Source organism: Manis pentadactyla, chromosome 6, assembly GCF_030020395.1.
Source record: "Manis pentadactyla isolate mManPen7 chromosome 6, mManPen7.hap1, whole genome shotgun sequence".
NCBI lineage: Eukaryota > Metazoa > Chordata > Mammalia > Pholidota > Manidae > Manis > Manis pentadactyla.
In genome coordinates, this window is record NC_080024.1 from 66783280 (window position 1) to 66795509 (window position 12230).

At 37.3% G+C, this 12230-nt stretch overlaps 1 protein-coding gene across 5 annotated transcripts in view; it reads left to right on the forward strand.

Annotated features, from left to right (window-relative positions):
• CFAP210 (cilia and flagella associated protein 210) overlaps positions 1 to 12230 on the forward strand; it is an 89496-nt gene that overhangs the window by 10653 nt on the left and 66613 nt on the right. For 3 of the 5 annotated variants that reach the window (XM_036888083.2, XM_057503930.1, XM_036888084.2), the window contains 3 exons: positions 9874 to 10100; positions 11545 to 11718; positions 11822 to 12015. In XM_036888083.2, coding sequence (XP_036743978.2) covers positions 9874 to 10100; positions 11545 to 11718; positions 11822 to 12015 — 595 coding nt within the window. The remainder of the gene's footprint in view (positions 1 to 9873; positions 10101 to 11544; positions 11719 to 11821; positions 12016 to 12230) is intronic. The other 2 variants (XM_036888085.2, XM_036888086.2) reach the window with 1 other exon arrangement.

Here is a 12230-nt window from a genome sequence, read left to right on the forward strand (position 1 = left end):
AATTTTGTAAGTCTGAAAGCTTTCCCCTGAAGATTGGGAACAAGACAAAGATGCCCACTTTCACCATTTCTTTTTAACATTTTACTAGAGGTTCTAGACAGAGCAATTAGGCAAGCAAAAAAAAAGCCATCCAGATTGGGAAGGAAGAGGTAAAACTATCCATATTCACAGATGACATGCTGTTCTCTAGAGATAATCCTAAAAAATCCACTAACCATTAGAACTAATAAACAAGCTCAGTAACATTGAAGGATACCAAATCAGTATACAAAATTCAACTGTATTTGTATACATTTGCAATGAACAATCTGATAATGAAATTAAGAGAATAATTCCATTTATAATAACACCAAAAATACTTAGGAATACATTTTCTAAGGAGAAATACTTAGGAATGAGCAAAACTTATACTCTGAAAAGTGATAAAACATTGAAAGAAATCAAAGATCTAAAAAAAGGGAAAGTCATCTTATGTTAATGAATTAAAAGACTTAATATTGTTAAGTTGGCAGTAATCCCCATATTGATCTACAGATGCAATGCCATCTCTATTACAGTCTACCTGGTTTCTTTATAGAAAGAGGCAAATGAATTTTAAACTCATGGAAATGCAAGAGACCAGAATAGTCAAAACAATCTTAAATCAGAAGAATTAAGTAGGATGACTTATACTTCCCAATATCAAAACTTACTACGAAGCTATAATCATCAAGACAGTTTGGTACTGGCATTAGGATAGACATATAAACCAATAGAACAGGAATAATGAAATAAACCTGCACATGTGTAGCAAGTTGATTTTGATAAGGATGCCAAGACTATGCAGTGGGGAAGGAATAGACTTCTCAACAAATGGGGTTGGAATAAGTGGATATCCATATGCAGAAGAATGAATTTGTATCGCTACCTCACACTATATACAAATATTAATTCAAAAGGGATCATAGACCTAAATATAAAAGCTAAAACAATAAATGTCTTAGAAAAAAAAATTGGAAATCTTTGTGACTTTAGTTTTTGCAACAATTTCTTAAGACACCAAAAACCACAATCAAACCCCCCCCACACCCCAAATAGATTTGGCTTTTACTCTTTTTTCTCAGGATTGCTTTGGCTATTCGGGGTCTTTGGTGGTTCCATATGAATTTTTGAATTATTTGTTCCAGTTCATTGAAGAATGTTGCTGGTAGTTTCATAGGGATTGCACCAAATCTGTATATTGCTTTGGGCAGGATGGCCATTTTGACGATATTAATTCTTCCTAGCCATGAGCATGGGATGAGTTTCCATCTGTTAGTGTCCCCTTTAATTTCTCTTAAGAGTGACTTGTAGTTTTCAGAGTATAAGTCTTTCACTTCTTTGGTTAGGTTTATTCCTAGGTATTTTATTCTTTTTGATGCAATTGTGAATGGAGTTGTTTTCCTGATTTCTCTTTCTGTTGGTTCATTGTTAGTATATAGGAAAGCCACAGATTTCTGTGTGTTGATTTTGTATCCTGCAACTTTGCTGTATTCCGATAACAGTTCTAGTAGTTTTGGGGTGGAGTCTTTAGGGTTTTTTATGTACAGTATCATGTCATCTGCAAATAGTGACAGTTTAACTTCTTCTTTACCAATCTGGATTCCTTGTATTTTTTTGTTTTGTCTGATTGCCGTGGCTAGGACCTCCAGTACTATGTTAAATAACAGTGGGGAGAGTGGGCATCCCTGTCTAGTTCCCAATCTCAGCGGAAATGCTTTCAGCTTCTCGCTGTTCAATATAATGTTGGCTGTGGGTTTTTCATAGATGGCCTTTATTATGTTGAGGTACTTGCCCTCTATTCCCATTTTGCTGAGAGTTTTTATCATGAATGGATGTTGAACTTTGTCAAATGCTTTTTCAGCATCTATGGAGATGATCATGTGGTTTTTGTCTTTCTTTTTGTTGATGTGGTGGATGATATTGATGGACTTTCGAATGTTGTGCCATCCTTGCATCCCTGGGATGAATCCCACTTGGTCATGGTGTATGATCCTTTTGATGTATTTTTGAATTCGGTTTGCTAAAATTTTGTTGAGTATTTTTGCGTCTACGTTCATCAGGGATATTGGTCTGTAGTTTTCTTTTTTGGTGGTGTCTTTGCCTGGTTTTGGTATTAGGGTGATGTTAGCTTCATAGAATGAGTTTGGGAGTATCCCCTCCTCTTCTATTTCTTGGAAAACTCTAAGGAGAATGGGTATTATGTCTTCCCTGTATGTCTGATAAAATTCCGAGGTAAATCCATCTGGCCCGGGGGTTTTGTTCTTTGGTAGTTTTTTGATTACCGCTTCAATTTCGTTGCTGGTAATTGGTCTGTTTAGATTTTCTGTTTCTTTTTGGGTCAATCTTGGAAGGTTGTATTTTTCTAGGAAGTTGTCCATTTCTCCTAGGTTTCCCAGCTTGTTAGCATATAGGTTTTCATAGTATTCTCTAATAATTCTTTGTATTTCTGCGGGGTCCGTCGTGATTTTTCCATTCTCGTTTCTGATACTGTTGATTTGTGTTGACTCTCTTTTCCTCTTAATAAGTCTGGCTAGAGGCTTATCTATTTTGTTTATTTTCTCGAAGAACCAGCTCTTGGTTTCATTGATTTTTGCTATTGTTTTATTCTTCTCAATTTTATTTATTTCTTCTCTGATCTTTATTATGTCCCTCCTTCTGCTGAACTTAGGCCTCATTTGTTCTTCTTTTTCCAATTTCGATAATTGTGACATTAGACCATTCATTTGGGCTTGTTCTTCCTTTTTTAAATATGCTTGGATTGCTATATACTTTCCTCTTAAGACTGCTTTTGCTGTGTCCTACAGAAGTTGGGGCTTAGTGTTGTTGTTGTCATTTGTTTCCATATATTGCTGGATCTCCATTTTGATTTGGTCATTGATCCATTGATTATTTAGGAGCGTGTTGTTTAGCCTCCATATGTTTGTGAGCCTTTTTGCTTTCTTTGAACAGTTTATTTCTAGTTTAATGCCTTTGTGGTCTGAAAAGTTGGTTGGTAGGGTTTCAATCTTTTGGAATTTACTGGGGCTCTTTTTGTGTCCTAGTATGTGGTCTATTCTGGAGAATGTTCCATGTGCACTTGAGAAGAATGTGTATCCTGTTGCTTTTGGATGTAGAGTTCTGTAGATGTCTATTAGGTCCATCTGTTCTAGTGTGTTGTTCAGTGCCTCTGTGTCCTTACTTATTTTTTGTCTGGTGGATCTGTCCTTTGGAGTGAGTGGTGTGTTGAAGTCTCCTAGAATGAATGCATTGCAGTCTATTTCCTCCTTTAGTTCTGTTAATATTTGTTTCAGGTATGTTGGTGCTCCTGTATTGGGTGCATATATATTTATAATGGTTATATCCTCTTGATGGACTGAGCCCTTTATCATTATGTAATGTCCTTCTTTGTCTTTTGTTACTTTCTTTATTTTGAAGTCTGTTTTGTCTGATACCAGAATTGCAACACCTGCTTTCTTCTCTCTGTTGTTTGCTTGAAATATCGTTTTCCATCCCTTGACTTTAAGTCTGTGCACGTCTTTGGGTTTGAGGTGAGTCTCTTGTAAGCAGCATATGGATGGATCTTGCTTTTTTATCCATTCTATTACTCTGTGTCTTTTGATTGGTGCATTCAGTCCATTTACATTTAGGGTGATTATTGAAAGGTATGAATTTATTGCCATTGCAGGCTTTAAGTTTGTGGTTACCAAAGGTTTAGGGTTAGCTTCTTTACTATCTTACTGTCTAACTTAATTCCCTTGTTGAGCTATTATAAATACAGTCTGATGATTCTTTATTTCTCTCCCTTCTTATTCCTCCTCCTCCCTTCTTCATATGTTGGGTGTTTTTTTCTGTGCTCTTTTTAGGAGTGCTCCCATCTAGAGCAGTCCCTGTAGGATGCCCTGTAGAGGTGGTTTGTGGGAGGCAAATTCCCTCAACTTTTGCTTGTCTGGGAATTGTTTAATCCCTCCTTCATATTTAAATGATATTCGTGCTGGATACAGTAGTCTTGGTTCGAGGCCCTTCTGTTTCATTGCATTAAGTATATCATGCCATTCTCTTCTGGCCTGTAGGGTTTCTGTTGAGAAGTCTGATGATAGCCTGATGGGTTTTCCTTTGTAGGTAACCTTTTTTTTCTCTCTGGCTGCCTTTAATACTTTGTCCTTGTCTTTGATCTTTGCCATTTTAATTATTATGTGTCTTGGTGTTGCCCTCCTTGGATCCCTTGTCATGGGAGTTCTGTGTAACTCTGTGGTCTGAGAGGCCATTTCTTCCCCTAGTTTGGGGAAGTTTTCAGCAATTATTTCTTCAAAGACATTTTCGATCCCCTTTTCTCTCTCTACTTCTTCTGGAATACCTATAATTCTTATATTGTTCCTTTTCATTTGGTCACTCGGCTCTCTTAAAATTCTTTCATTCCTGGAGATCCTTTTATCTCTCTCTGCATCAGCTTCTCTGCGTTCCTGTTCTCTGTTTTCTAGTCCATTAATGGTGTCTTGCATCTCGTCCATTCTGATTTGCAGTCCTTCCAGAGCTTGTTTTATTTCTGTATTCTCCTTCCTTAGTTCTTGCATATTTCTCTGCAAGTCCATCAGCATGTTTATGACTTTTGTTTTGAATTCTTTTTCAGGAAGACTGGCTAAATCTATCTCCCCAGATTCCTTCTCAGGGGAAGATGTAGCAGATGCCGAAGCTGTCTGGGTTAGTCTTGTCTGGATCATATTTTTTTGCCTTTTCATGTTGACAGGTGCTATTGACTGTCAGCTGGGAGGGCCAAAATTTTCACTTGCTACTGGCCTTTCTTTACTGGAACAACTGCGACCCCTAGTGGCTTGTGTTGGGTAATTGCGTGTAGACTGGGTCTTTGTGTCTTGCCTGGCCGGAAGGGAGAAATTTCCCTTTCTGTGGGCGGAATTTGTCTCAGGCTGCTTCTCTGCTTTCGCAGCGCCCGGTGGGGTAATGGATGGGGGGGCTGCTTGACTGTTTACCTCTGTGAGGGGTCTCAGAGCTGTTGCCCAGGGGATTAGTGCGCCCGGTTTTCCCTGTAATTTCCAGCTGCTGTACTGTGACCTGGGTTGTTTCCGTCAAGCTGTTAAGTCCCTGTCCCTTTAAGACTTTCACAAAGCCCCCGCTTTCCTTTGTCACAGGGGCATCAGCTTCGGCACCCGCTCAGAGGTCTTACTGCCCTGTTCCCCCAGTATCCAGGGCCCTCTGCCCACGCACTGTGAGTGTGCTCTGGTGGGGGTGGCTGGGGCTGGGTGTTCAGCAGTCTTGGGCTCCGTCTCCCTCCCGCTCTGCCTATTCTTCTCCCGCCGGGAGCTGGGGGGATGGGCGCTCGGGTTCCGCAGGGCCGGGGCTTGTATCTTACCCCTTTCTCCAGTCGCTGGGTTCTCGCTGGTGTAGCTGCAGTCTGGCCACTGTCCTGCGTCTTCTGGTCTCTCTTTTAGGGCTAGTTGTGTTTGTTGTATTTTCAAAAGTATATATGTTTTTGGGAGGAGATTCCCACTGTCCTACTCATGCCGCCTTGTTGGCTCCGCCCCCAGATTTGGCTTTTATCAAAATTAAAAAATATTGTGTGTCAAAGGACATTATCAAGAGAGTGAAAGATGACTGACAGAATGAGAAACAATATTTGCAAATCATATATCTGGTGAAGGTCTAGTGTCTAGATTATAAAGAACTCTTAGAACTCAATAATAAAAAGATATCCATCCATTTGAAAAACGGACGTATGATTGGAATCAAAATTTCTCCAGAGAACATATGCAAATAGCCAATAAGCACTTGAAAAGATGATGGACATATTAGCCATCAGGGAAATGAAAAGCAAAACCACAGTGAAATACTACTTTATACCCAATAGAAAGGCTGGAGGAAAGAAGACAAATGTTTGCCTAAAACGTGGATAAATTGAAACCTTTACACATTGTGGTAATGTAAAATGGTGCAGCCACTTTGGAAAACAATTTGGCACTTCCTCAAAATGTTAAATGTGGAGTTATAACTCTAGGTATACATTTAAGATAATTGAAAACATGTCCACACAAAAACTAATACATGAATGTTCATAATAGCATTTTTCATAAGAGCCAAATCACGAACATAACGGTACAAAATGTGACACATCTCTACAATGGAATATTATTCATCTATAGAAAGGAATTAAATATTGATACATGCTACAGTATGGAAGAACCTTGAAAACAGAATGACAAATAAAAGAAGGCAGACATAAAAGGCCACATACTGTATAATTCCATTTATATGAAAAGTCTGGAATAGGCAAATCCCTTTCTGTAGAGACAGAAAGTAGATTAAAGGTTGTCAGAGGCTGTGGGGAGAGGAAAATGAGAAAATAACTGAAAATGGGTATATGGTTCCTTTCTGGGGTGATGAAAAATTCTGGAATTAGATAGTGTCTGTGGTTGCACAACCTTTGAATCAACTAAAAAGCCCTGAGTATTATTATTTATGATGGCAAGTTTTATGGTATGTGAATTATATATCAATTTAAAAAACAATTTGTAAACCATGGAAAATATGTCAATGAAAGGCACATGAACTGATTTTATTTTATTTTCTAATTAAAAAAGAAATTTTAAGGCAAGGCACATGTTTCACATTAGCGCAGTGCCCTCTAGGTACATCTATGTTCTATTTCATTCTTTTTTATTTTTAAGTTTTTAGTCTTAAATTTTTTTTGGTGAGGCAAGATATACTTATTTCACTTAGCATAATACCAACATGAACTGATTCTTAGGTACCCGTAGGTCACTTGCCACTGCTTTTCCCCCTCTCTGCTGCTTGAGAGGCTGCCTGTGCACACTCTCTTTCTCTCTGTCCATCTATTCTCTTGTCCTTCTTTCAACTGTGGTCTGTTTAACAACTCTAACAGCCACCACTAAGATGGTGTGAGAGCCACTGTGAGGTAGGAATCTTGAAAATATGATTGCCCTTTGAGAGCTGAACCCTGCACCAACCCAGTGACTTAAAGCATAGATAAGAGAAATCATCTGTAGCTATGATACCAATCATTGTTCTCCTTATCCACAAAGATATGGGGAAACTTGGCCCAACTTCAAGGGTCTGAGATAATAAAAAGCCTTTCCCAAACTTTCTGTAGGTTTTCTTACTTCTTTCTGGCTGCCCGTCTCTCCCACTTTTGTGGTTGTTTTCTTTGTTCTCCTCCTGTGTTGGAGTCCAGGAAACATCTCACAAATGAAGCTACTCTTCTGAAGATTGGGTTGTCACATCACATTGTGCACTACACAGCTTTCTGATATCCTGCTGTCCTGCCACTCCTGCCAAATCCTGCTGACCACTGCAGGGAGCAGCTACTGCCAGTATGGGCTGTTTGATCTACCCAGTCCTTTAGTGTTTTGGCTAAATTTTTTCCATTATATTTCGTGTCTTGAGGAATTGGAATGAGTCTTGCATCAGGGAAAGATACTGATATGCCTAACAATATGTTAATCCAAAGGCAGATGTTTTAATTTAGTGGTCCTTGTTTAGTTAAGGCTCTAACTGCAAATAGTACAAACCAAGTTGAGCCAGTTTAGGCAAAACAGGAAATTTGGTACAGGGTTCTGAGGATGTATTTGTGAGGACTCTTTGGTTACAAGTGACTAATCTAACTCAAAGTAGTTAAAATGAAAAGGGAGTATTTTAGCTCACATACCTGGGAATTTAGTATAACTTGATCCAGGACACTATTCTTCTTCTCAGCATTGCTTGGCTTTATTCTGCATGTAAAGACTTGGTGTGTGGTAGGCAAGATAGTGTCTGTGGTTCTAAACTCACACTTTAGTTTAGCAACAAACTTCTCACTCCCCTCGACCTTAGTTCATACTCCAAGGAGGCTCTGATTGATCCTGGAAGCTTTTCTCTCAATGTTTCTCTCTTTTTCTGAAGCAATGTGACTTCTTGCTTCTGCTTTTCTCTCTGCTTCTATTATACTCTTCTCCTATTAAAATAGTGAAAATAATAATACCTAATGCTACTCAGACACTGAGAAGTGATTGGTGGTGAGCAGGATAAAGGGACACAAAAATTCTCAATCATAATATAAGTTGGTCACAGGGTTAGTACTACAGCATGGAAATACAGTCAGTGATTCTATAACATCTTCCTGTGTTAACAGATTGTAACTGCACCAGTGGGGGTGAGGATTTAATAATATGGGTACCTGTTGAACCACTGTGTTGTATACATTGATACCAATATCATACTGTATATCAATTAAAAATAGCTAATGTTCATTGAGAATGTATTGTGTTCCATGCACTATTTGAAATTCTTTACATATATAACTTCATTTAATTCTCACCCCAGCTACATAAAGAAGGTACTATTAGTATCTCTATTTTGTAATTAAGGAATAAGACTTAGAGAGTTAAATAACTTTGTGTTCACATAGTTCATATGTGGTGTGCTCAGAAAAAGTCCAGGTATTGTCCTGGACCATGAGTCCATGCTTTTGTCAACTGTGCTTTACTACCTTTGTTAATACCTGTAGCTACCCCTCATTTGCAAATGAATTTCCTATTTTGGTGAATTTCCTCCTTACAAACCTACCTTCTTAAATAGGAGGCAAAATTCATTTTTTCTGCCGCCCTTGCAGTTAGGTCCAGGCATGGGACCAAGACTCAGCCAGTCAATTGAACTTGTGCAAGATTTACATTCTTAAGAGAATGGTATGAGGAAGCAAACAGCATGTTGTCCATTTTCTGGGAAGAGTGGCAGCAAAAGTGTACCAGTTTCAGAGGCAACACTGGTGAAAGTTCAGATATATAGTATTCAGTGGAGCAAGTTGTAAGTGGGGCAAATTGTGGCGTCTGGCCAATGCCTGTTATGGTTTGTGTGATGTTTAGCATGATAACTCTTTGCCTCTGTGAGAGCTTCAGTAGGCTACCTAATATCCCTTAATGAATTCCTTTTCTGCTTAAACTTGCTAGAGAGATTTTGGTTGCCTATAATTAAGAATCTAAGTTGATTAAAATGGTAAGAGCGTTTTTCAAAGAAGAGCTGTTATGAACTGCATTTAGGATGCTTTTAAACTCTTAACAGAATACCCAACTCAATCATGTTTCAAAACAAAGAAATGTATTTGCTCATTTAACAGCAACTTCCAGCTTCAGGCCTGATTGACCTAGCAGTGCAACAAGACCCTCATTATCCCAGGTTCTTTGTTCATTTCCTCCTTGCAGTCTGCAGAGCAGCTTCATTCCGAGGCTACTTCCCCTGTGGCTGGAGGATGGTTCCTGTCTGGTCTTCGTGCTTCGTTGTTCAGATCCAGCCTGAGAGTCACTCAGATGTCTCTCTCAGAAGAACAGGAAGACTTTTCTGAAAGGCTCAAATAAACTTATTTTCCTGTTTAATGGAAAGGGAGATGAAAGAACCTTAAAATACTGAGGTATTGGACTGTAGTCAGTTCTCCAAACTCCATTGCTACTACTCAGAAAGGGGTTGAATAGAGTCAACCACAGTATCTGCAACCCCAAGAGATGAATACCCCCAAAGTCATCTACTTATAAACTGCTACTTGGTTGACTTTGAAAAATGCTTTTATAACAACCTGTTGAGGTAGGTATCATTGATCTCAACTTTAAAGATGTTGATACTATGGTTCCAAGAAGTAAAGTGACTTGCCCAAGTTTCACAATAAGGAAATGACCAAACTAGGACTCAAACCTGTGTCTTCTGATTTCAAGGTCTTGTCTATTTTCCAATAAATCCCCACTGTTCTGAAGATAACAAGAAGAGAATAGTTATATGAAACAATTTCCAGATATCATGGCTATATAGAAATGTCTGAGAAAATATATCAGTTGAACTCTTCTTGAAAGTCTATAATATTCATTTTTAAAAATTTATTAGATATAAAGCACACTGAAGAAGACCAAGTTCTCTATCCACCTCTTCTGCCTAGCAAAGTAGATCTCCGGCAGGTCTCCATAATTCCATATAATGAGTGGGAAAGGATTCAAGATAGTCTTGACAGCTTGACAGCAGAAGCAGCATGCCTTCGTGCAGAAAAAAAGGCAAAGAAAGAAATGCATGTCCGATCCCAAGACATGGTAAAGCATTGGACTAATACATATGCAGTAAGTACTAACACCCCAGGAGTGCACATGTATTAAAAACTTACTCTTAAGAGATTGAAACCAAAAGGGGCAAATTGTAAAATAAGTTATTCACAGGAATGGAAGCACAACATAGAGATTGTGACCAATAATATTGTAATATCTTGGTATGGTAATGGGTAATTACATCATGGCAAGCATCTTGTAAATATATAACTATCAAGTCACTATGTTGTACATCTAAAACCAATATATATATTAACTTCAGTCCAATGAAAACAGACTTTTGTTTCTAAGTACTCATAAATATTTTTTACATGTGAAATATGACAGAAATGCTTTGAAACACAGTTTCAACAGCTTTATTTAAGTAGAAGTGACATAGGATCAGTCAGATTTTAAAGTGTGTAATTTGATAACTTTTGGCATATTTTTACATTTGACATAATTTTACATTCCAACCAGAAGTGTATGAGAGTTCTGTTTCCTCTATCTCCCTGCCAACTTGCTATGCTCTAGACATTCAGATAGCCATGAGACATTCATTATAGTTTTCATTCGAGTTTCTCTAACTACAATGATGTTGAATGTCTCTCTGTGAACTTGTTTTCTATCCAAGATCACAAGGATTTTAAATTTAAATATTATGTCTATGGTCTATTTTAGTTGATTTTTTATATGAAGCAAGGTATAGATTGTTTTTTGTTTTTTTGCCTATGGACATCCAATTGTTTCAGCACAACTTATTGAAAAGATTTGAAACCTTTATTGAAGTTCCAGTTTTCCATATATGTGCAGGGGGAATTTCTGGAATACCCATTCTGTTCCACTGATCTATTCATCTGTCTTTATTCCAATAATATACTCTCTTGAGAACTGTACGTTAAAGTTTTGAAATCAGGTAGTATTAGTACAGAATACACAAAGATAAATTTTGCCTGGATTAAAGTCATACATGTAAAAAATAAAACAGTAAGACTTTAAAAATAAATCATAGGATCTTCAGGATTTGTTAAGTCCTGAGACAGAGGAAGTATCCATGAAGGAGAAGAAAGACTTCATCCGACAGGAGACATTGGAGAGACTCCTCAGAGGTGTAGAAGAGGATGTAAAATCCACTACTGTTGATTTTTTAAAAGGAAGAAAAGTAGTAATATTTTGTAATTTATTTTGTAAATAAGGAAGGAACTTTGGAAGTGAACACAAGAAACTATAGAAGTTAGGACTGAAGGGAGAGTTTCACTGAACACATTTATAATATTTTGAGGTTTCAAACCATCTAAGTGTGTTACCTATTTAAAAAATTTAATTAAGAAAAATTAGCTCATAAGTGTAACCTTTTTGTTCATTAATGATATATGCAAGTACAATACTCATAATGAAAACTCAAATTATCACATTCTATGTAATGTTAAATGTTGAAAAACTAAATTGAAAAATGAAAACAGCTTTTGTCTTTTTGCAGGGTATGAAAAAACAGAAACTTGAAGCCAAAAAGAAGCGTGATGAGGAAATAGAGGCAGAAAGACAAATTCTTGATGTGGAAGAAGCAATACACAAACAAGGAGAAAGGAAAAAGGCCATTGAATATGCAAAACAATACCAATTCTACCAGACAGAAAGAGTGAAAAACTTTCATGTACTACTTGTTTTCTTTCTTGTATGTTTATATATATATGTAGTATTTCTATACAAAATTGGACTTTATTTTCTTAAAATACTGTAATTTTTTGTTTTTGTAGTCAGGACTTCTTGTTAGTAGAGTTATAAAAGAACGTGATGCACAGATTGAGTCCCAAAAGAATAAAATAAAATCAGATAAAAGATGGGAGGAACAGTTGAAATTCAACATTAAAAAAGCTTTTAAAGAAGAACAAGAAAAAGCAGAAAAACGACGCAGAGACAGAGTGGCTCTTGCCAATGATCATTTAAGACAGTATGTATGCATAAATTACTCCTTACATTACCTTCTTCTTTTTCTCATAATGTATATAGATTTTCTTTTCTGATTATAAAAGTAAAAATGCTGAAATACCTGGTAAGTAGACAGAAGAAAGATTTTAAAAATCACTCCTTACCCAGAGATAATATATTGGTTACTACTGTCAGTAATGATGCTGCATAACAACCAACCACACAATTTAGTGGCAT